At 46.8% G+C, this 18,792-nt stretch overlaps 9 protein-coding genes across 9 annotated transcripts; 5 read left to right on the top strand and 4 right to left on the bottom strand.

Annotated features, from left to right (window-relative positions):
* The first annotated feature begins 69 nt into the window (after window positions 1–69).
* F4822DRAFT_261774 (uncharacterized protein) lies at window positions 70–1,551 on the top strand. Its single transcript, XM_051454583.1, has 2 exons — window positions 70–155; window positions 209–1,551. Exon 2 carries the CDS (start codon window positions 224–226, stop codon window positions 1,379–1,381), a length of 1,158 nt encoding a protein of 385 aa, XP_051314676.1. The 5' UTR covers window positions 70–155; window positions 209–223; the 3' UTR covers window positions 1,382–1,551.
* Window positions 1,552–3,881: 2,330 nt separating this feature from the next.
* On the top strand, window positions 3,882–5,894 carry F4822DRAFT_437423 (Pkinase-domain-containing protein; the record flags this gene model as incomplete). The annotated part of the gene is made up of 4 exons (XM_051462413.1): window positions 3,882–4,689; window positions 4,746–5,045; window positions 5,095–5,476; window positions 5,528–5,894. 4 exons carry the CDS (start codon window positions 3,882–3,884, stop codon window positions 5,892–5,894), a joined length of 1,857 nt encoding a protein of 618 aa, XP_051314675.1.
* Window positions 5,895–7,437: 1,543 nt separating this feature from the next.
* Window positions 7,438–9,285, top strand: F4822DRAFT_429517 (uncharacterized protein; the record flags this gene model as incomplete). The annotated part of the gene is made up of 2 exons (XM_051461117.1): window positions 7,438–7,987; window positions 8,054–9,285. 2 exons carry the CDS (start codon window positions 7,438–7,440, stop codon window positions 9,283–9,285), a joined length of 1,782 nt encoding a protein of 593 aa, XP_051314674.1.
* Window positions 9,286–9,306: 21 nt separating this feature from the next.
* Window positions 9,307–11,378, bottom strand: F4822DRAFT_404320 (uncharacterized protein). The gene is made up of 2 exons (XM_051458189.1): window positions 9,884–11,378; window positions 9,307–9,754 (listed from the first exon to the last, which is right to left on the bottom strand). The coding sequence occupies exons 1-2, from the start codon at window positions 10,670–10,672 to the stop codon at window positions 9,416–9,418; spliced, it is 1,128 nt and encodes a 375-aa protein (XP_051314673.1). The 5' UTR covers window positions 10,673–11,378; the 3' UTR covers window positions 9,307–9,415.
* Window positions 11,379–11,719: 341 nt separating this feature from the next.
* On the top strand, window positions 11,720–12,163 carry F4822DRAFT_429515 (DASH complex, subunit Dad3; the record flags this gene model as incomplete). The annotated part of the gene is made up of 2 exons (XM_051461116.1): window positions 11,720–11,851; window positions 11,996–12,163. The coding sequence occupies 2 exons, from the start codon at window positions 11,720–11,722 to the stop codon at window positions 12,161–12,163; spliced, it is 300 nt and encodes a 99-aa protein (XP_051314672.1).
* Window positions 12,164–12,553: 390 nt separating this feature from the next.
* F4822DRAFT_429514 (uncharacterized protein) lies at window positions 12,554–13,892 on the bottom strand (the record flags this gene model as incomplete). Its single annotated transcript, XM_051461115.1, has 2 exons — window positions 12,554–12,774; window positions 12,833–13,892. 2 exons carry the CDS (start codon window positions 13,890–13,892, stop codon window positions 12,554–12,556), a joined length of 1,281 nt encoding a protein of 426 aa, XP_051314671.1.
* A 308-nt stretch (window positions 13,893–14,200) lies between these two features.
* On the top strand, window positions 14,201–15,469 carry F4822DRAFT_404316 (uncharacterized protein). Its single transcript, XM_051458188.1, has 2 exons — window positions 14,201–14,468; window positions 14,645–15,469. Exon 2 carries the CDS (start codon window positions 14,866–14,868, stop codon window positions 15,097–15,099), a length of 234 nt encoding a protein of 77 aa, XP_051314670.1. The 5' UTR covers window positions 14,201–14,468; window positions 14,645–14,865; the 3' UTR covers window positions 15,100–15,469.
* On the bottom strand, window positions 15,267–17,525 carry F4822DRAFT_261583 (uncharacterized protein). The gene is made up of 3 exons (XM_051454582.1): window positions 16,962–17,525; window positions 16,383–16,904; window positions 15,267–16,328 (listed from the first exon to the last, which is right to left on the bottom strand). The coding sequence occupies exons 1-3, from the start codon at window positions 17,247–17,249 to the stop codon at window positions 15,435–15,437; spliced, it is 1,704 nt and encodes a 567-aa protein (XP_051314669.1). The 5' UTR covers window positions 17,250–17,525; the 3' UTR covers window positions 15,267–15,434.
* A 276-nt stretch (window positions 17,526–17,801) lies between these two features.
* On the bottom strand, window positions 17,802–18,666 carry F4822DRAFT_429511 (ribosomal protein L16; the record flags this gene model as incomplete). Its single annotated transcript, XM_051461114.1, has 3 exons — window positions 17,802–17,983; window positions 18,041–18,182; window positions 18,241–18,666. 3 exons carry the CDS (start codon window positions 18,664–18,666, stop codon window positions 17,802–17,804), a joined length of 750 nt encoding a protein of 249 aa, XP_051314668.1.
* Between the last annotated feature and the right edge of the window lie 126 nt (window positions 18,667–18,792).

Raw genomic sequence — 18,792 nt, 5'->3', positions numbered from 1 at the left:
GAAGGTTTCCGTTTTCTTAACAGTTAAAGCTGGAATCTCATTGAATTCAAGACGCGTCTAACTCTAAGCGTATCATCATTCATCTCATCGAGAACGTTTGTATCTCACAAACAAGAGCACGGGGCTCAATTAATACTGCTATTCTGATATCTCTAGTAAGTAAAATTTCAAATACTAAACAAATGATTTAATTCTAATCTCATTAAAGATCTAATATTATCTCATGTTACGGCTACCAAAAGCAAAGATATCGATTGATTCTGAGATCAACGCTATGGAAGATAATAGAGCAGGGGCCTCTCATAAGCCCATTGTCACAACATTCGCCAACGACTCTTCTCCTGACGAATTAGGAGAAGATGCTATCATGCCCCCGGTTGTGTCAGATATCATGCAGACACGTCACATTATCAGCCCCAAAGCGCCCATACCACACCAGCAAATCCAGCAAACTTCAGCTACCAAGCCAAAAGTGCAAGGGCCTTCTACTAATATACCTACAAATACGCCGACCGCCACCCCGACAAAGCCAACTACTCAAATAGCCGTACATATTCGATCAGTATCCGCCTCGCCATCTCATGCGCGGCAAGAGAAGCTTATAGCAGATAGAAGCCGAAGGTTGCGGCCAGAAACACAACCGAGGCCGATGGCGAAAAGGGTTTCTGTCATTCCGTCTTTTACGCAAAATGATAGGGAAGAATCCAGTCCTCAACCAAAGAAAAGGGGTAGACCGAAAGGCTGGAGACCTGGAAGGCCCTACGCGGATGGCAAAGAAGGCAGCAGAGAGACCGCTAGTCCCGCTCCCAAAAAGAACCAACCTACTAAAGAATTAAAACGACGAGGAAGACCACCGCGCCCTCCCGAACTCCCTGCCAGAGATAATTATCTGCAATCTAAGGCCGAGTACATACCGTTTACCTGCGAATGGAAATATTCCTCTGCGCGGGCATGTCCAGCAGAGTTGCATAACATGAAGACCCTACGCAAGCACGTATTTATCGTCCACGGCGACGAAGAGCCAGCTACCTGCTTATGGGGGAAATGTGCAGCAAGGAAACCACCTATCGAGTTCACAGACCGGGAAGAATTCGAGGCGCACATGGAGAAAGAACATTTCAGATCGTATATGTGGTACAGAGGCGAAGGATATCAGAATGATGGTATCATAACACTAAAACCCGAGACTGTTGATGGACTTCCGTCCTACCTATTCGACAAAGATGGCAATCAAATCACTCCCTCGGTTACGGACCAGCAATTCGAGGACGACCAGCATTTCAAGGAAAGGAACCGAAAGTTGAGGCGATTGCTAATACAGATGGATGAGAATGCCCTTACGGAAGAGGAGTACAGAAAACAGACGCTAGGAATTGACTGATTCGATGTGAATCATGACGATAAAATCCGATTGTATATAGGGATAAAGCCGATGCTTTTTGCCTTATTCCCGTGCCGAGCCGCAGTCTCGCTAATCCGGATGGATCTCCGCTGATTGTCGATTTTGCTAATTGGGTCTCATGACGCGATACTAATAGGATAAGTGGCGTTTGGCAATGTACACTGCATGTCTACACACATAATTCTACATTCCCTTGTCCGATTTTCTCAGGGATGGATGTACATACCACAAATCGAGAACTCGAAAAAATAGGCGTATGATTGACACGCATAAAAGAAGAGTTTAAAGCTCTGTTGCATACAAAGGAGTGCAGAAAAAAATGGTAGAGTCCTGGAGACTTGAGTTTACCAGGTTCTCATGCGTTAGGTATCAAAGACAGTACTCACGGACAGCAAACTTTTGTAATCACGAAGTTTCCCGCATGATGAAACAGCTTGCCGAGTTAAATGTGTGCCGCAATATATCATTTAAAGGAGACAATGCATTATCTTGTATCTTACGACTACCGTATATCTACGGTACTGAGGATCCTTAGAGATTCCCCGATGGCGTTAAGGCTGACCAATCAATATGGAACCCCTGACGATGGCACGATGCTTATCAGTGTATAGGCTTCTGGATATAGGTATGTCATAATTGTCATAATAACTAAACTTACGGGCTCCAGCTTGCCTATTTTCTATTATGACGTAAGATGCATAACCGGCATTAATAGCGTAGCACCGAAGGGGATCCATTCCACGAGCTCCAGTCGGTGAGTTGCATAAAACAACTTGGAGATGGTGATGTATTAAAGGATCCATACCATCATATGTGTTGGTGGTTGTTCTCGTTTCCTTTTTTATATTATACCCTTTGAAGGACATGCATAGGTGAAAGAAATTATAATAAAAAATGGCACACGTGTCGAGTTTGTTCAAAAAGTGTTTCGGTATTATGGCGAGAGTACGGACCGATGGATGTGTACTACAACGATAAGTACAAGTACATTTGCTGGTGTAGATTATCAAATGTGGGATAACTGCGGGAATAAGAGTGGCGCCTAGAATCAAGCGTCTTACCTACAGAACTTCAGCGTAGACAGGCAGGTACAATACCTGTAACGAGCTAGCAGATCAAGTACCTATCCTACCTGTTGTACCACCTAAATCTACCTACAAACTTAGGTGACTACATGTAAATGAACTCAGGTGAAAGTTAAGCTGAGATGTATTTCTAAGCCCCGAATTCGCGTCGCCCTTCTTAATTCAATCAATCCATTTGATCAAAAGGGATTCATATCCCTTTTTAACTTCACCATTCCTATATTTCCCTACTACTACAACAACTACTACTAAATACAAAATCAATGTTGCTTGCTTTTTTCCCCTTTTCTATTTGCCGAACTCTTACCTAGAAGATAACCAAGGTCAACGAATCAATTCGTGAGTGAGTCGTTCTATGAGCGAACACCCATAGTTTTGCCAATGTTCATGCGGACCGAATGGTTCTAGCTAAGTGTCTAGGCTTGTCGCGTACGTAGCCTGGTCGTACTTTATTAGCGCATCCGCAGCTATCGGAAGAGAACAAGAAAACAAGAGAAAAGAGGAAAAGAGAAAAAGGGAAACCGTTTTGTTTGAGTTGGACCAGGACCTTGGTTCTGATCCTGGAACCTGGACCTGGAACCCGAATCTGAATCTGACTTCGTATATCCGGACGTCCCTTTTTAGGACCTTTTCCTTCGTATTGGCACTGCAGCAACAGCAACAGCAGTACAGGGGTTGGAAGAAGGGGAAATACGATCCAGGAATTCAAGAAACCCCATAATTCCGGGGCTCCTCGAGACATCACGGTATACCGGTATCTGCAGTGTCTGTCTAACTGGCTAGGTTCTGTACTGTACCTAGGAGGTAGGTACCTACGGAATGATGAGCTAGGTACATTGCATCAACTAATCTATTCTACCCAGTGTTCTGATTAGCAAGCAAAAAAAAGGAAACCCGAACCTGGAACGCTACGCAACGCAACGCAACGTATCCCAAGTGGGAACTCAGCCCCCTCTCAGCGTCCTTTAGACCCGCCCCTTTTGCCCCTCGCTCGCTCTAAGCGGCTCCCCCGACCGAAGCCAGGCCTTGCCAGCTTACCAAGTGAGCGTAGCGTAATAGCCTGCCCTTGGTGCCCTTGCCCCAAGCGCCCAGCGCCAGGCCTGGTTTGGCAGACCTAAGCCCGTCCAGCCAGACAATTGTCATAATAGCGGCTACTAACGTACTGCTTGTACTGCTTGTACTGCTTCTGCCGCGCTACCGCCGACATGGGGTCCGACGAGTCAATTGAACACCATTCCAACCTCAACCGACCATCCCCAAACCCTCCCTCTCCAACATCTTCCTTCGCGAAACGAGGTTCCCACTTCCGCATCAGAAAGAGATTCACATCATGGCATCATCCGAATGTTGACCTTAGGGATTCTAGCTTAGGCGACAACACCGATAACGAAAAAATGCCCGTCAAGTCGCCCGCCTCTGCTGGCACCAATAGCCATTTCAACCAAAAATTGAAGAATTTCTTCCGTATCAACAACAATAATTCCAATAACAATAGCGAAAAAGAGAAGAGCCTTGACCATTCCTTAAAGTCAGAAGGAAAAGTTGGCTTCCGTCAATCGAGGAGGTTTTTCACCAATGTCGGTAGGATTAGGTCGACTACCACAGCGAGTGAGGGTAACCCCTTAGACGATACTCTTAGTCCCACCGCCAATGCCAACCCGTATTTCGCCCACCAAGGCCAACCTGCGTTACGCCATCACGATTCGGGATCCGTACCACCCAGCCCACCCGATACTCCGAGCTTAAAAATACATGGACCAGATGGCGCGAAACAACAAGCTACGAATGCTACAAAAGAAGAGCTGGCAAGAAAACTACGGAGGGTTGCAAGTGCCCCGAATGCCCAGGGCCTCTTTAGCCAAGGTAAAGGTAGCGGAGAAAGACCAGCCACCGCGGAGCTTGGCAAAGAGCCATTGATCCACGGTGAAGACTCTATATCATTAGGATTCATCGATGCTAAAGCTTCACTTGCCGATGCTGCAACACTTTCCGTGCCCGAAAATGATGGTCTCGGAGCTCTTCCGCCACCAACCCAAAATTCCCTAGCTTTCCGCAGGACGTATAGCTCCAATTCGATCAAGGTCCGCACTGTCGAAGTCGGGCCCGCGAGTTTTGACAAGATCAAGCTCATTGGAAAGGGAGACGTTGGAAAGGTTTACCTCGTAAGAGAAAAGAAGAGCTCTAGACTCTATGCTATGAAAGGTTGGTTCCCTATTCCCCTATCCCCGGCATTTACGGAGTAGTGCTTACGAAAGCAGTCCTGAGCAAGAAGGAGATGATCAAGCGCAATAAGATCAAGAGAGCGTTAGCCGAACAAGAAATTCTAGCGACGAGCAACCATCCATTTATCGTAACATTATATCATTCATTCCAATCCGAAGACCATCTTTATCTATGCATGGAATATTGTAGCGGTGGAGAATTCTTCCGAGCTTTGCAAACCCGCCCCGGAAAATGTATCCCCGAAGATGACGCGCGATTCTACGCCGCAGAGGTTACAGCTGCTCTGGAATACCTTCATTTGATGGGATTCATTTACAGAGACTTGAAGCCAGAGAGTATGCATTTTTATTCCTTTTTTCAGAATTTTACTAATGACGTTGAAAGACATTCTGCTCCACCAATCGGGGCATATCATGCTTTCTGACTTCGATCTCTCGAAACAATCGGATCCTGGTGGTAAGCCCACCATGATCATGGGCAAAAACGGCGCCAGCACCTCGTCCCTCCCTACGATAGATACGAAATCGTGTATCGCGAACTTCCGGACGAATTCATTTGTAGGAACTGAAGAATACATTGCTCCAGAAGTCATCAAGGGTAGTGGACACACGAGTGCTGTGGACTGGTGGACCTTAGGCATCTTGATCTACGAGATGTTATATGGTACTACGCCCTTCAAGGGCAAGAATCGTAACGCGACTTTTGCCAACATTCTCCGAGAGGAAATACCATTCCCGGAGCATTCCGGAGCGCCCCAGATTTCAAAGTATGTCTAAACAAGTTCGTCTCTGTTGTGACCATGCTAACTATTGTGTAGTCTCTGCAAGTCTTTAATACGAAAGCTATTAATCAAGGATGAGACCAGGAGATTGGGCGCAAGAGCTGGCGCGTCCGATATTAAAGCGCATCCTTTCTTTAGGACAACACAATGGGCTCTCATTCGACACATGAAGCCACCAATAGTTCCTCATGCGGGCCGTGGTGTTGATACGGTCAACTTTAGAAACGTTAAAGAGAGCGAAAGCGTCGACATTACCGGCTCGAAACAACTGGGTTACGCCAAAGGTGTGCCGTTAGATAGTGAACTGGCGACACCCGGGAACGAGGCCGCGGACCCTTTCGAAGAGTTTAACAGTGTTACATTACATCACGATGGCGACGACCACTATAGCAGCGACAGGTGATTTATCATTTAGAAGTACGCCTCTACCCACACACCAATAGCTTGTTTTGCATCAACTTTTATGGCTTTCTATGGCATAGCTTCTTTTGCTACTGAGCTCTCACATTACTGTCGAAATAAGATACTGTCAGCACAGCATCATACTCGCCATCATCGATGGGTTGTACTATGAACTTTAAGATAAAGAAAGGGGGCAAAATTTCAAGATCACTATCTATTTACGACATTCCTATAATGCTATTGATGTTGAAGATTGTTATCAGGGCTACGCACAAGAGGGAAAAAGGGCGAAGGTGGCATCAAGCATTCATATATGTACGGCGTTTATCGGCACGAAGGAGTTTTTGAAGGGAAAGACGACAAGAAAAGGGACCCGCGGGTCAGCAGTGGTTTGTACGACAGTTGCAAATAAGGCTTTTACTCGCTCATCATCTCGTCAATGTTGTCTTAGAAGTCCGTTTGAGACAGCCCACGCTACCACTTTGTTTAGCCTGCTCCTGTGATATAGCATTCATTAACCAGTTTTATCATCAAAATATCTGCTTTACGCCCCTCCGTCTGGTGTTTCCATTCTCTTATTCTGTGGCGCGCGGCAAGTGTCCCAGATTTCGGCGATCGGACCTCTCGTCTGTTCACATGCCTACTAGCAATCGAGTGTTCTTTTCTCAGTTTCAGCCTCTTTGTTCATTCTATCAGATACTGACCATATAAGTGAAAAGCAACATAACTACAAAATTGGAAATTATACAGATTATACAGATATTTCTATTATTTATCAAATCTGATACATACCTAGGAGATGACGTAAATACCATGGCGGTTGGTTAGAACGGTTACTTGCGGCTGACACCTGCTGACTTCTATCAAGATGGTGTGTCACATCAACCGATTTGATATCCCTGTGACTTTTATGACTTATTTTTACTTATTTTTACCCGGGGCACGAGGTTGGTTTCTAAATGAGGCGTCTTCTAGCATCAGATCCGTCTGCCTACACGGGTAGGTGAACTAGATGGTACCACCTACCTGTTAAGCTCCGAAGATCCGATCCGATCTCTGTGATACTACGTCGTTAGACTATTTAGAGTCGAGGTTCGCAGCCTCGAAATACTACATGGCATCTTATTCGGATTTTTTATTTCCTTGCTCTTCTATGATAATACGGTTAACGATAGATTACTTATAAGCAAAAACTTGCCGGACTTATCTCACGCCTGCTTTAGTACACACGCTAGCTTGTTGGTTATAAGAGACGCTTTTCCGAATCTCACATAGGATCGTCATCCTAGAGTAGGTTACTAAGAGGTAGGTAACGCTTTCGACGAAAAAGAAATTTTATTGACGTTATTAATAGGACCGAGGTAACTCGAACTTTCTGGGTTTATTGCTGTACCGCTAGCATAATAGAGAGCATGGTGATGTGATTACTGTACGCACTGAATGGATAATCGCGGCAGAGGTTGCTGCTGGATAGATGATATAACTCTGCATGCGACAAAATTAGACAGTTGGAAAGGCATGATTAAAAAGCCAGCCTGTTAAATATGGCGCGGGCAAATACCATCGGAATAAACCTCTCCGGTCCACCTCGCGTCGCGTCCTCCACCAACGTAACACAAAGCCTAGAGCAACAACGTCTTGATCTACTCGGTCCGGTATACTTACTAGAATGGCCGAGCGGGCAACGGCACTGCACCCGAACGCATCTCGGAGGCGCCTCGGAGCTGCGCGCTAGTCTCCGGCGAGAGGGACGTAACTCACCAGGACACACGCGCAGGCTATTTGTCATTCACGGATTACCTTCGGATTGTCTAGATGTTCTGAAGGAGGCGCTTAATATCGATGCGCGGTTTGTTGATGCGCATGTCGGTAGACGGATATACCGACCCCTGACGAAACGAAGACGAGTAAGGGATGAGGCTTTTGGGTTTGCTTATTTTGAGTATCCGGAGCTGCTCGCGTCGGCGACGGCCGATGGGCATATCTCACTGGCGGACGGTGTTCTTGGAGGACCACCTGTGCATATGACATCAGCAGATGGGCAAGCTGTGATGTTTTGCCATGCTTCGTTGTGGTTAAGTCCCAAGGCAGACGGTATGTAGTATCCCTACTCCACATCCGGACCGATCCCAGAAATTCAATATTAACAGTATTATGTAGTTCTCCTCGTAGACCGTCCGATATGGACGCGACCATCATCGTATTTCCAAAAAGCGCATTATCGCTCATCAGGCGCAAGCCCTGCTTTCGGGGAACCTGGGACAAGTAGCGACACATTGCATAACGAACACACCAACACTCTAAACGGTGAAGAAATCCCATGTTTCGAGACTTTGCTATACGAAACCCTAGCAGAACAAGCCAACGATTCCGTAGACGTAGACGTACGATCACTCGTCGAAGACGTAACCCTACACCAATGGAGTGGATTCTTTGAAATCCTATCCACGGACTTACCAGTCGGTGCAATTGAAACGACAGCTCTATACTGGCAAGCGCAAAAGAGCCTTGAGCGAAACCTGAGTGACTCGCAGTTCCACGATCGATCATATCACTCTCTTGAACCCTCATCAACGACCGGGGAGTGGGAAGCGCTTCTCTCACGTCTCGGACGACGCGCCACACTATTAAACCAACTGAATCCTATCGTCACCAACATCCAACTACCTTCCGAGCAAACACAACCACCTTCGCAGCAAGAACAACCTACAAACCCTATTACAATAGAAAACGTCCCAACCTTCATCCCCCGCCGACGCCGCCGAACCCGCGCCCGGGGCCCATCAAACACCAACAACGGCAATAGCAGTTCCGACGACGACAACAAACACAGTCTCGACCGAGTATCCTACATGGGCGGAGTCCTCCTCCCCCTATCCATAGTCTCCAGTATCCTATCCATGAGCGACCCCTTCGGTCCCACCGGGAACCAATTCTTCGTCTTCTGGGCGGCTTCTATACCTCTAGTCCTAATCGTCTTACTCATCATCTACGCTGACACGATTCGAAAAGCCGAGGTCTGGATCGAAGTCGCTAGTAACGCTTCCAGTTCTGAAACAGCTATTGGAGAAAAACCACATGATGAGGAAGCAGGGCAGGCTATGCCGTATAGTGAGACGATACAAATAAGTGCACCACCAACGACTAGAGTGGGGATTTCGTCGCTTAGACCGGAGAATGAGGAGGATGGGGATGAATATTCTGAAGGAGAAAGTTTTGATGAGCCATCTATGATGGTGGAGAAACTGTTCAAAAACGGTGGGAATAGGAAGTGGCGCAAAGAACAACTCGGTTGGACGGGTGCATGCAAGACGGCCTTCCGCATTTACAGGCTCAAGAAAGGCAAGCCGCCCAACTGGGTGGGTGAAACGAGACATGGGAGGACGCTTTAGATAATCGAGTACACAATTGTGTATTGAATCATAATAACTATATCATAATATCCTATTAAATATCAAATGTTGAATGCCAAATCTATACAGGCTTAGGCTAGATACGAGAAACAAGGCTCCCAAGTGGCGCCTAATTTCCAAGTACCTTTATCTTCTGGCAATGCTTTTTATCATGATTCGTAATGCATAATCGAAAGTGAATTACGAGGCGCATATTGGGCATTCCCTTTATCACACCCTGACACCAGGGATGAGTATGGTCAAATTGTTGTAGTATAGTGTGTAGGACGGCGCCTGGGTCGAGTAGGGATCTCGTCTGGTTTCCTAGTCGACCCGGGGAATGGACGATGGACGAAAATGGTATGTTTTCTTGAGCTTTAAGCCAGAGATCTTTCAAGTCGTTCTGCGATTGTTCGATGTAATCCCCTTCCGGGTCCATAACACGTTCAAGCCAGTCCGCAACCCTTCGCTGTTTACCCTTTGTGTCAATATCACGTTATGAATTTAGAGGCATAGGGACAACATTGGGAAGTGAGTGAAGGAGAGGCTCATTGTATTGGAAATGTGGGAAATGGAAAAAAGGGGCCGGGCGACAGACCTGGGAGTAGGTTGTATCGGACTCATCAACGTACAACCTGTGTAGTTTTCGTAGTTTCCCATAATCACGCGCGTCGACGAGAAGTGTATGGCATCTATCAGCGCCCTTCCCAAATATCTCTTGGACCTTAGGGGATCTACCCAGGTGCATCAATATGCTATCGTGATAATATTGGCATTGTGGTACGCCGTGCCAGAAACCTCGAAGCCTACGGTTCCACTGCTCTGCAAAGAACTTCCCCGAATTTCCTGCCAACGCTGCAAGGCTGACGCAGACAGGGCTCACAGGTGACTGAGCAAAGTAGAATCTAGTGATAGCGGGATTATTAGTATTTTCGGTTTGTAGGCCGTTCCGTTCTGTTATTTGCCCAGCAATATTTTGAATAGCGGAGTCGTCGAAACAAAGAGTGTCTGTTGTTGGATCGAACCACGTCTCTAACTTGAGAACTCGGCAGATACCTCGAGGACGGCTGCCGACACATTTCCATGATCCGGTACGCTTAGCTATTTTCCGGGATTCGCGACAGACCGACAACAATGCTGGCGGAGCCAGAATTACGGCCACCAGATCTGAACTACGGAGTCGCCAAGCATCATGGTCGAGATCTTTAAAGTCGCCTACTTCGTCATCTAGCCTGACGGAAACCGTCTCTCTTCGGATCTCGAATGCTCGGCGTGGTAAAGAAAATCGCCATATCAAAAGTCTCAACTCGGCGGGGAGATCTTGGAACCGTGGAAATGTAGTAACAATAGCAGATTCGGAATCTACCATAACTTTCTGTTGTGTCATTTGCGCCTCTCGTGTACAACGCGTCAGAGTGGCGGTTTAATAGTAAAGGGGGAAGTAATAGGGAAGGGATGAAATAAGTCTCTTCAGCTTAGATAGGGTGACTTCACATTCGTTGGCGAGGAATACACTAGTGTTGGGGGCAGAGATCTAGATTGTTACCACAATAAAAATAGCAAACGAGTTAGATGAGAATCCTTCCGTGGAGAGAAGGAAAGATAGATAGGTAGACATTTAGTGGCAGGTCATTTACTACCCGGCCGAGACTCGGTAGTCGGAAACCGACCAGCTTTGGGGCAAACGAGGGCCGAGCCAAGAGTCGAGGCTCACATATCTGGGCCGCGAGGAACATATAAAGGTGTATTACCTTCAAAGTCCTACCTTACCTAAGGTATCGTCCTTTAGTCCCTCCCTTAGGTGGCTGCAGAAATCTGAGAAAGGCAGGTGGCCAGTTCTCTCTTCTCATTACACCCTGGCGGGTTTAGTCGGCCGACGCAAGCGGCTTGTGTTCTTGTACGATTACAATCCATTATGTCTTGCAATTGTGTCTTGTAATTGGGGTGTCTCAGCCTTTCGGACTTCGGACAAAGGCACAATTAGGTCGGAGATGCGGAGTAGCTTCTCAGACACCAATTAGAAAAGAAAACATATATTATTGATAGAGGCGTCGGTGTGGGTAAGAAGTGTGAGATATTGGGGGGTCGGATTGTGTAAAGGAGAAGAAAACAAACCTCGGATATACGAAGTGACTTTACATAAAGAAATGCACATTTCCCATTTCGCGACCCAAGCCATTAAAAACTAATGACGTATGATTGGTCTGTCTAATCTTATCGCCGAAGCGGTTCCTGACCCGATTGCATGCATGTACCATGGTAAAGTACATGTACTGCGGAAATACCCCACGTACTAGCGGGGAACCGAAGTTTAATGCGACACCAAAGAAAAAGGACCCCTCCAGTCTTTTTATTCAACACGCGCTTTCTCAGCCTCATCATCACGCGTCTTTCCTTATAGTCAACCTATTGTCACCTTCATTGTCTGCCCACGATGGATAATCCGGGTGCAAACCCTTTACTATCTCCGCCCGAGCTCACGCCTCTAGAGCAGGAGGTGCTTGATGAGTACGAGCGACTAGCGGAAAACATGAAGAAGGCAAGTCATATCATTAGTTTAGTCTACGTAATTCTAGGTCACGCGTCAGCTTATAGTTCTTACTCGCATCACAAGCTACGATGATAACGACTTTTCAGCCAAACCAAGAAAATGTGGCTGTCTGAAACCTATACCCAATTGGCTCGGGAGAAAGCTGACCAAAATTCACAGCTCGCAAATGTTCTCGATACTATGGCCGGCCAGCCGACGACCGAAATCCTCGATGGCCTACGCGAACTCGAGCGCAAGACAAGTCTAGTATTCACCTTGCTCAAGGCCAGTGTATATAGCATTGTATTGCAACAGGAGATCGACTGGGGCGACCAATCGAGAGGTTGAGCGAGCAATGCGGAATATCACAAAGATGAAGAACAATAGCTTCGTGCCCCCGAGCCGAACCTAAAGGGCCATGATCATTAGGGGTTCGAATGGCTCTAGTTGGTGTACGCGATCCTGAATACGTTCATGTCGAGAATACGTCTTGCCCGGAATATATCGACTCGCGAAGGACTATTGTCCCAATTGCTATAATGAGGTCACGAAGGAAATAGGGATACGAAAATTGGGGACTTGACGTCAGAACGTAACTGACGGATAATGTATATCACAACAGAAGATACCCAATACGATGAATAACGAGCACATACAGAAAGGGTTATATCATGACCTTATTCACACACACCTTAACTTTGAGAATTCTTCATTTATACGATATTTGTACATGGTCGATTAATACACATTTCCACCGTAGTACACCTTCCGTACATCCACGAGTTTTTTCCCTCTTCCGAGGGCGATCTCGTTGGGGTCTTTCTGGCTTTGTAAGGCTAGAATGCAGGCCTTTACTGAGTTCATTGGATTCCTCGATCGCGGCATCTTGGCGGCGATATCGTGGATACCCACAGAACGGAAGATTTCGAAGAGACGGTGGGAAGCGCGTAGACCAAATCCTTTTCTCGTTTATTAGCATTCGCACGTAGAATTAGTGATAGTCGATATATAACTCACCAGGTGGACGAGCGTCAATCTGGACAATTGTCGCGCCAACTTTTGCCGTAACCGAGCCATAGATTGTCCTATCCTCGTACCTACGTATAGGCTGCATATTCTGAATGGCTAGAAGTGTCGCCTTCTGGCGGGCAGTAGCCATTTCAACGGACTTTGCCTCGCCGACACCGAGGCGTCCGTTACCGTTACCAGCGATAGCCAGGACCCAAGCGCTGCGGATCCTGCCGAGACGGGTCTGGTTGGAGACGAAGCGGACGACTAGGACCTTGGTGGTGATGTCCAGGATGTCCCTGACATGCAGGCCTATCCGCCGCTTCAACTTCTGGTACTTGCCCTCGTCGTCCAATCCAGCGTCCGCCGGGTCGATCGGCGGAATGTACATACCCGCGACACCAGATAAATTCTTGCCGAGTGACGGTGCGAGCGCTGAGTTCGACGGCCCGTTGGTATGCACCATCGTCTCGGGCTCGAGCAAGTACTTGGCCCTCTCCATATCAAAGTCGACCCTTTGCTCTAATACTTTTTCAATCTCCTCCGGTTTCATGCCTTCGAAGTTCACATCCTTCGGTATCAAGGCCTCGAGGCGGTTGGCCAAATCATCTGTGTGCTCCCGCATTGTCATGAACCTGGCTTTCGGGTTCGGTGGCGGATTATTCTGGGGTCGCTTGTCGATAATGGGGTAGATTTTGCTGAAGTCATCGAGGTACGGTAATCTGTAAGGATCTTTTCGTATTCGACCTTGTATCGTAAGATCGTTCGGGTCGATAGCTGCTTCACCAGCCTCGAGGGCCGCCATTTGTTCTGGCGTATACCTCGTTTTCAAAATTTCCACCTCTTCTAGCGTATACTTAGGAAATGTTTGTTCGGTAAAATCCTCAATCTTTTCCGGTGATATGAGTCCCATCTCCTCGGCTCGTATGCTCTTAAATCGGGGTTTTCGCCTCGCAGCGAGCTGCGCCGAGCTGTGGAAGGTGTGGCATTGTGATGGTGCTGCTGTCGGCTTGGCCGCGGCAGCAAGCCGCCTAGAAAGCAGGCATCGTACAGGCCGTGCCACGCTCATCGCATCTCCAGCGCCCAAATATCTGCCGTTTTATGGCTGCTACGACCACACAAGAAAGGAATGGTAGGGTCGCGTGAAATACCGAGCTTCAATTGGTACATATGAATGTACATAGAAATTATTTTTTTACGATTCTCAATATTCAATTCGGATTTACTATTTACCGAGAATGTCCCGCTCCATGGATCCACCCAACCCTGAATTTGTTACACAGCTTTAGCGTCCTTCTCTGATTGGTCCATCTTGCATAAGCAAGGGAGTTACTTCTTTTCTTTAACAATTTAGACCGCTGACATCAAGATCCCTTGAAATAAACAAACTAGTTCTCTTCTACAAATATTTGGTGCAAAGATCTAATTATAATGCTGCTTCGCGAAAAAAGGTGTGAGGACCTCATGCGGCGCAATCGCCAAAACGAGGCTCCTTCACGAATCGCACCCAAGATCTCAACAGTGGGCCACCAACCCCTGAATTCTCCCTATTCCTCATCGATGATTGGCCATCTCCAACCAGTCGACTCTGCCGCAGGTCTGAAACGCACGAGTTTCACAGGGATCGTCGCCATCGTCAGTTTCTGTACGTATCCATCGGTTCAAGTCAGTCGAGACCTCGCCAGGCGCTTGTCTCATGACAGCAACAAAACGTCTGTCAATGTAGGATTGCTTACGTTTCCCTTGTTCTCAGGGTGATTTCTAGTTTATCGTAGAAACCCTTCCATCTATTTTCCCTTCTAATCTATCCTAATTTTGCAGAAAAGTGAAGCTATCATCACTTTGCCCTCCCTCTTTTCTCTTCGTTCTAAGTGTGACTGGTGCACCATAATTATCCAATATTGCTAGCGCGTAGCCTCCTTCGCTCGTCTATCCGCTATAATCCATTCGCTCGAAGCACCTCTCGGCTTGAAGTCGAGTACTTTAAAAAACCAACAACCCGAAAGTCGTTGCGAAAAAAAAAAGCCAAAACATAATTCAAAATGTCGGGCCAATTCGGATTCATGGCCAAGCTCGGGGCCACCAACGAAGCCGTCGCCACCCTCAACGACCAACCGTACCTGTTCACAATTCTAGTTGTCGTCCTCGTCGCGATTATCCTTCAGATCACACTCATCTGGTACATCCACTACGCAACCTTGAAGCCCGAGCAGAAGAAAAAGAAGGAGAAGAAGGGCGATAAGAAGCCCGGAGCGAAGCCACCGGCAGCACGATAAAGGATCTATCATGAGCCAACTACAGAGCATGAATGTGATTTAATACTGCCGGTGGTTCTTGGTTTTGACGGCCGCGTCATTCGAAATATCCTACCCACTCATCCTATCTTCGCTGAGCATATACGATACAATGAACCGCGAGACTTATTAGGGGGGAAGATAGGTCGCAACCACGAGTCTTAGTAGGCGCGGTCCCCAGGAAGAGTGATGGGTTTAGAATTTTGGGAAATAGGAGGACAATAGATTCGAGGATAAGGGGATATTTAGGGGTGCTTCGATGACAGCGGGCCGCGTCTAGCACTTATAATATTATGTATTTACCGTTTATATGTTTATCAATATTGTTTATACATTTCTATGTCCTGAGAATCTACCTGTTCTTCCTTCAGGTAATACTCTTCTTCTATAGGACCGTTAACATCACTGCTATATCCGCTTTCCCGCAGTGTCTCCTCTTTGGCCACAATTTGTTGCTCAAATGATGGTTCCTCAATGGTATCGTGTATGTTCTCCATATCGTCAAAATAGTCTGGCATATCTAGATCTTCATCTACTGTAAGATTGCCGGAACCATTGAAAATATGCCCTTGGGAAGCTGGAATGCTTCGTGAATCTCTAGAACTCGAGGATTGATTATAGAAAGAACTCTCGTGATTAGAATGAGGCGAGTTGCGGATTTCCTCCGCTTCACCAGTAATTTCCGGAGGAAGATCTTCATCGGTACATTCCACGTCCTCATCTTCGCACCACCGTCGTGGGTGTCCCGATACTGTATTATACCCGTTGCCGTTATCCGGGGGTTGATATGTCGACATCAGATATGGTGGGAATCTCTCGCTAGGCATACCACTGAATCCGATGCTTCCTAATGTGTTATCTGAAATGCCATATTCAAATGCATCAAAATGGTCCACCTCTAGAGGCACAAGCACGTAGGGTTCGTCGGAGACCTCATCTAATTGTGGGTCAGTGTTTCTACCAGCACTTTTGGTGCGTGTGGTCGGGTCGAGTGATGTTTGTACTAAGTTCCAAAGCCTCCTCTCAATGGAACTCCGATAGATGATATTTAGATCTGTCTCAGTCCCTGTTTCTATTGTGGGCTGATGGCTCGAAGCATCATCAAATAATAACTTCTTGCTCTTTTGCCGTAGAGACGATGATCGACTTCGAGTAGACGATGCTAAAATGTTGGAAATAAGAGGGAATTTTGTAACATGGGATGTCACCGCCTGACTCTCAATATTAGATAAGAATTTCTCCATTAGAAGCAAGACAGACTGAACCTTGAGATAATGCGCGTTCCAAATAGTAGGGGCTAGTTCGAGTAATGATGGCTTAGTGTCGAGATGGAACAGCCGCAAACCACGTATACGCTTCTTAATGCCAATGGTTACATGTAAGGCCATTTCAGCTAGATGAGTCGCATCATCCCACGGGTGTAACGCCTGATTTGCAGGCATATTTGCGAATGGTTCCCCCCAGTAAGTAAGCGGCATGACATCTCCATAGGTGTCACTGATCGACTCTAGAGCGTGTAATGCTGTCATAGGGGAATGGTCGCCTATGATTGTGTCTTGTGTATCTGGAAGTTCGGTCGCAGTACTGGAAACCTCCGGATCGCCTGACTGATACCGAAAGAGACACTCTATCCCATTGAAGCGAGCAGTAGGGCTTTGCGGAGGCGAGAGTAGCATCGATGACTTCTGTGGATGCTCGATAATAAAATAAAGATTCGGTGCCCCTTCGTACGGCGGTTCGTATTGGATATCCTCTTGTTTGATCGTAAGACCAAGGGAAGCCCATAACTGAACCGCGCCAAGCCATGTAAGCATTTGCATTGCTACCGTGTAGAACCGACTTACGGAACATTGACAGATCGCGTCAGCTAGATGCTCTAGGAATGCGAAATAAGCCTCGGTATTGTCTAATAGCATCGATAATTGCTGTCGGTCTACGATTATTTGTATTCGGCAGACACCTGGAGACATGAGCCACAGCTTCTTTGACTGTATCAATTGACAAAGCTCCTCCGAAGAATGCTGGGATGGAAGACCGGAAATCATCGCAAGAGAAGTTACGGATAGAGAAGAACCCGAAAGCCCGTTAGAAAGTTCGAAGGTCTTCAATTCAAGTTCAGTTTGATTGGCCATGACAAGGCGAAACCCCCAGCATGCTTCCGAAACCCCTATGCGAAGGGTTAGGTAGATTCATAATCGCTTGCGAGGTTATTTCAAGCATAGCATATGGCTAGATGCTTCGAGAATATGTCGTGAATTAAGGGGTAATTTCGGATGGTTGATGTACGAAAAATATCGCGATGTCGTAACAATTACCACGAAGCTGGGGAAAAAAAAGAAAAAAAAAGGAAGAGAATTCTGGTCAAAACCCTAAGCGTTGATACCCGATAAAGCGTAGGATGGGAAGTAACGAACATCAGAAGTATGCTAGCTCTCAGCATCTGCCTCAGCACCTGCTTGTATGCAGCTATATCGCAGTTTCTTCATACGATACTCGCCAACCTTTTAGTGTTAGCGTCACCTACTAACATGCATGTAAGTCTCTTAGTCCCTCCCAATCGCCATTCATTGATAGCAATTGGTCAATTATCGGAGCTATCATCCAACGCATGAATCGAAAAAATCGGATGTGATGGATTCTTTTTATATACATATTAGTTACATACTGAATAGATGACCTTGTAATCAAGGGAGATCTAGTGGTGTCCGTTGGGCTTCGGAGCCCGTTACTTCGGGAAGAATCGGCGTTAGCGACTCCGCAGCGACTTTTCGTCGTGGTCTTTTCAAGTCTTCTAATGTGATTCCTCCCTTCAGCTTAGTAATTCCAACTATGGGCGCGTCGCCTTTCCTCACAAACTCCCATTGGCCTAATGCGATGTTAGGGTACTCCCCATGTAAAAAAATGAATGGGATATGAAGCTCACCAGGTAGTTTGTTGCCGGCTAAACGGAAAGCATCACGGGCAACTTGCTCGTGAATCATTCCCCTGAGCTCCAAGACAATCTGGTTTACTGCTACTCTTGCGGCCCAATGATCAAAGGAACCCTTTCCTTTGCCCATACGTATCTGTAATCATACGTTAGATATAGGGACGCACATTAAAAGCACGCATTAGGAGGCAAACCTCATTACCACTGACGAACACGCCAACATTGCAACAGACTCGTTTATATAATCGGTACTTTTGGCCACGTAATCGTTGTTTGATAGTATCCTCTGCGACCTTCAGTTGCTTCGCGCTGATTCTTCGGTGATGGTCTTTCATCCGTAGTCCCCAATCTCCCCATACTACTGTTGTTCCTTTGGTAGACCCGCCTGTTGCAACCCTAGGTCGTCCCTTCATCATCTTGTCCTTTCGATTCAAGTTCGGTTCTAACCAGTTGCCGGCCATTGATGCCGTCGCTGAGAAGAGTCGGACATTTTGAGGGGACGGGATCGTTCGAGATGCAATCGGTGTTTTACGTATTATTGACGGTCGCGTGGTTGGTGTATGAGATACCCTAAGGGCCCGAAGGGCACTGACGAGACATGATGGCCCGTTGGAAGGCATTGTCTCTGACAGTTGAAGTATTCAATTGCCGTTGCTGCTTCGCATCTAGAAAATTGATGATGGCGGATCGAGATTCAAAAAATGGATCCTAAAAAGTTCCATTGCCGCTAAGCGCTGCTAGCCGCC

The sequence above is a fragment of the Hypoxylon trugodes genome (genome assembly GCF_022578975.1).
Source record: "Hypoxylon trugodes strain CBS 135444 unplaced genomic scaffold F4822scaffold_5, whole genome shotgun sequence".
Classification (NCBI taxonomy): Eukaryota; Fungi; Ascomycota; class Sordariomycetes; order Xylariales; family Hypoxylaceae; genus Hypoxylon; species Hypoxylon trugodes.
The sequence above is the reverse complement of the archived record's forward strand: the minus strand, read 5'-3'. Positions and strand labels throughout refer to the sequence as shown.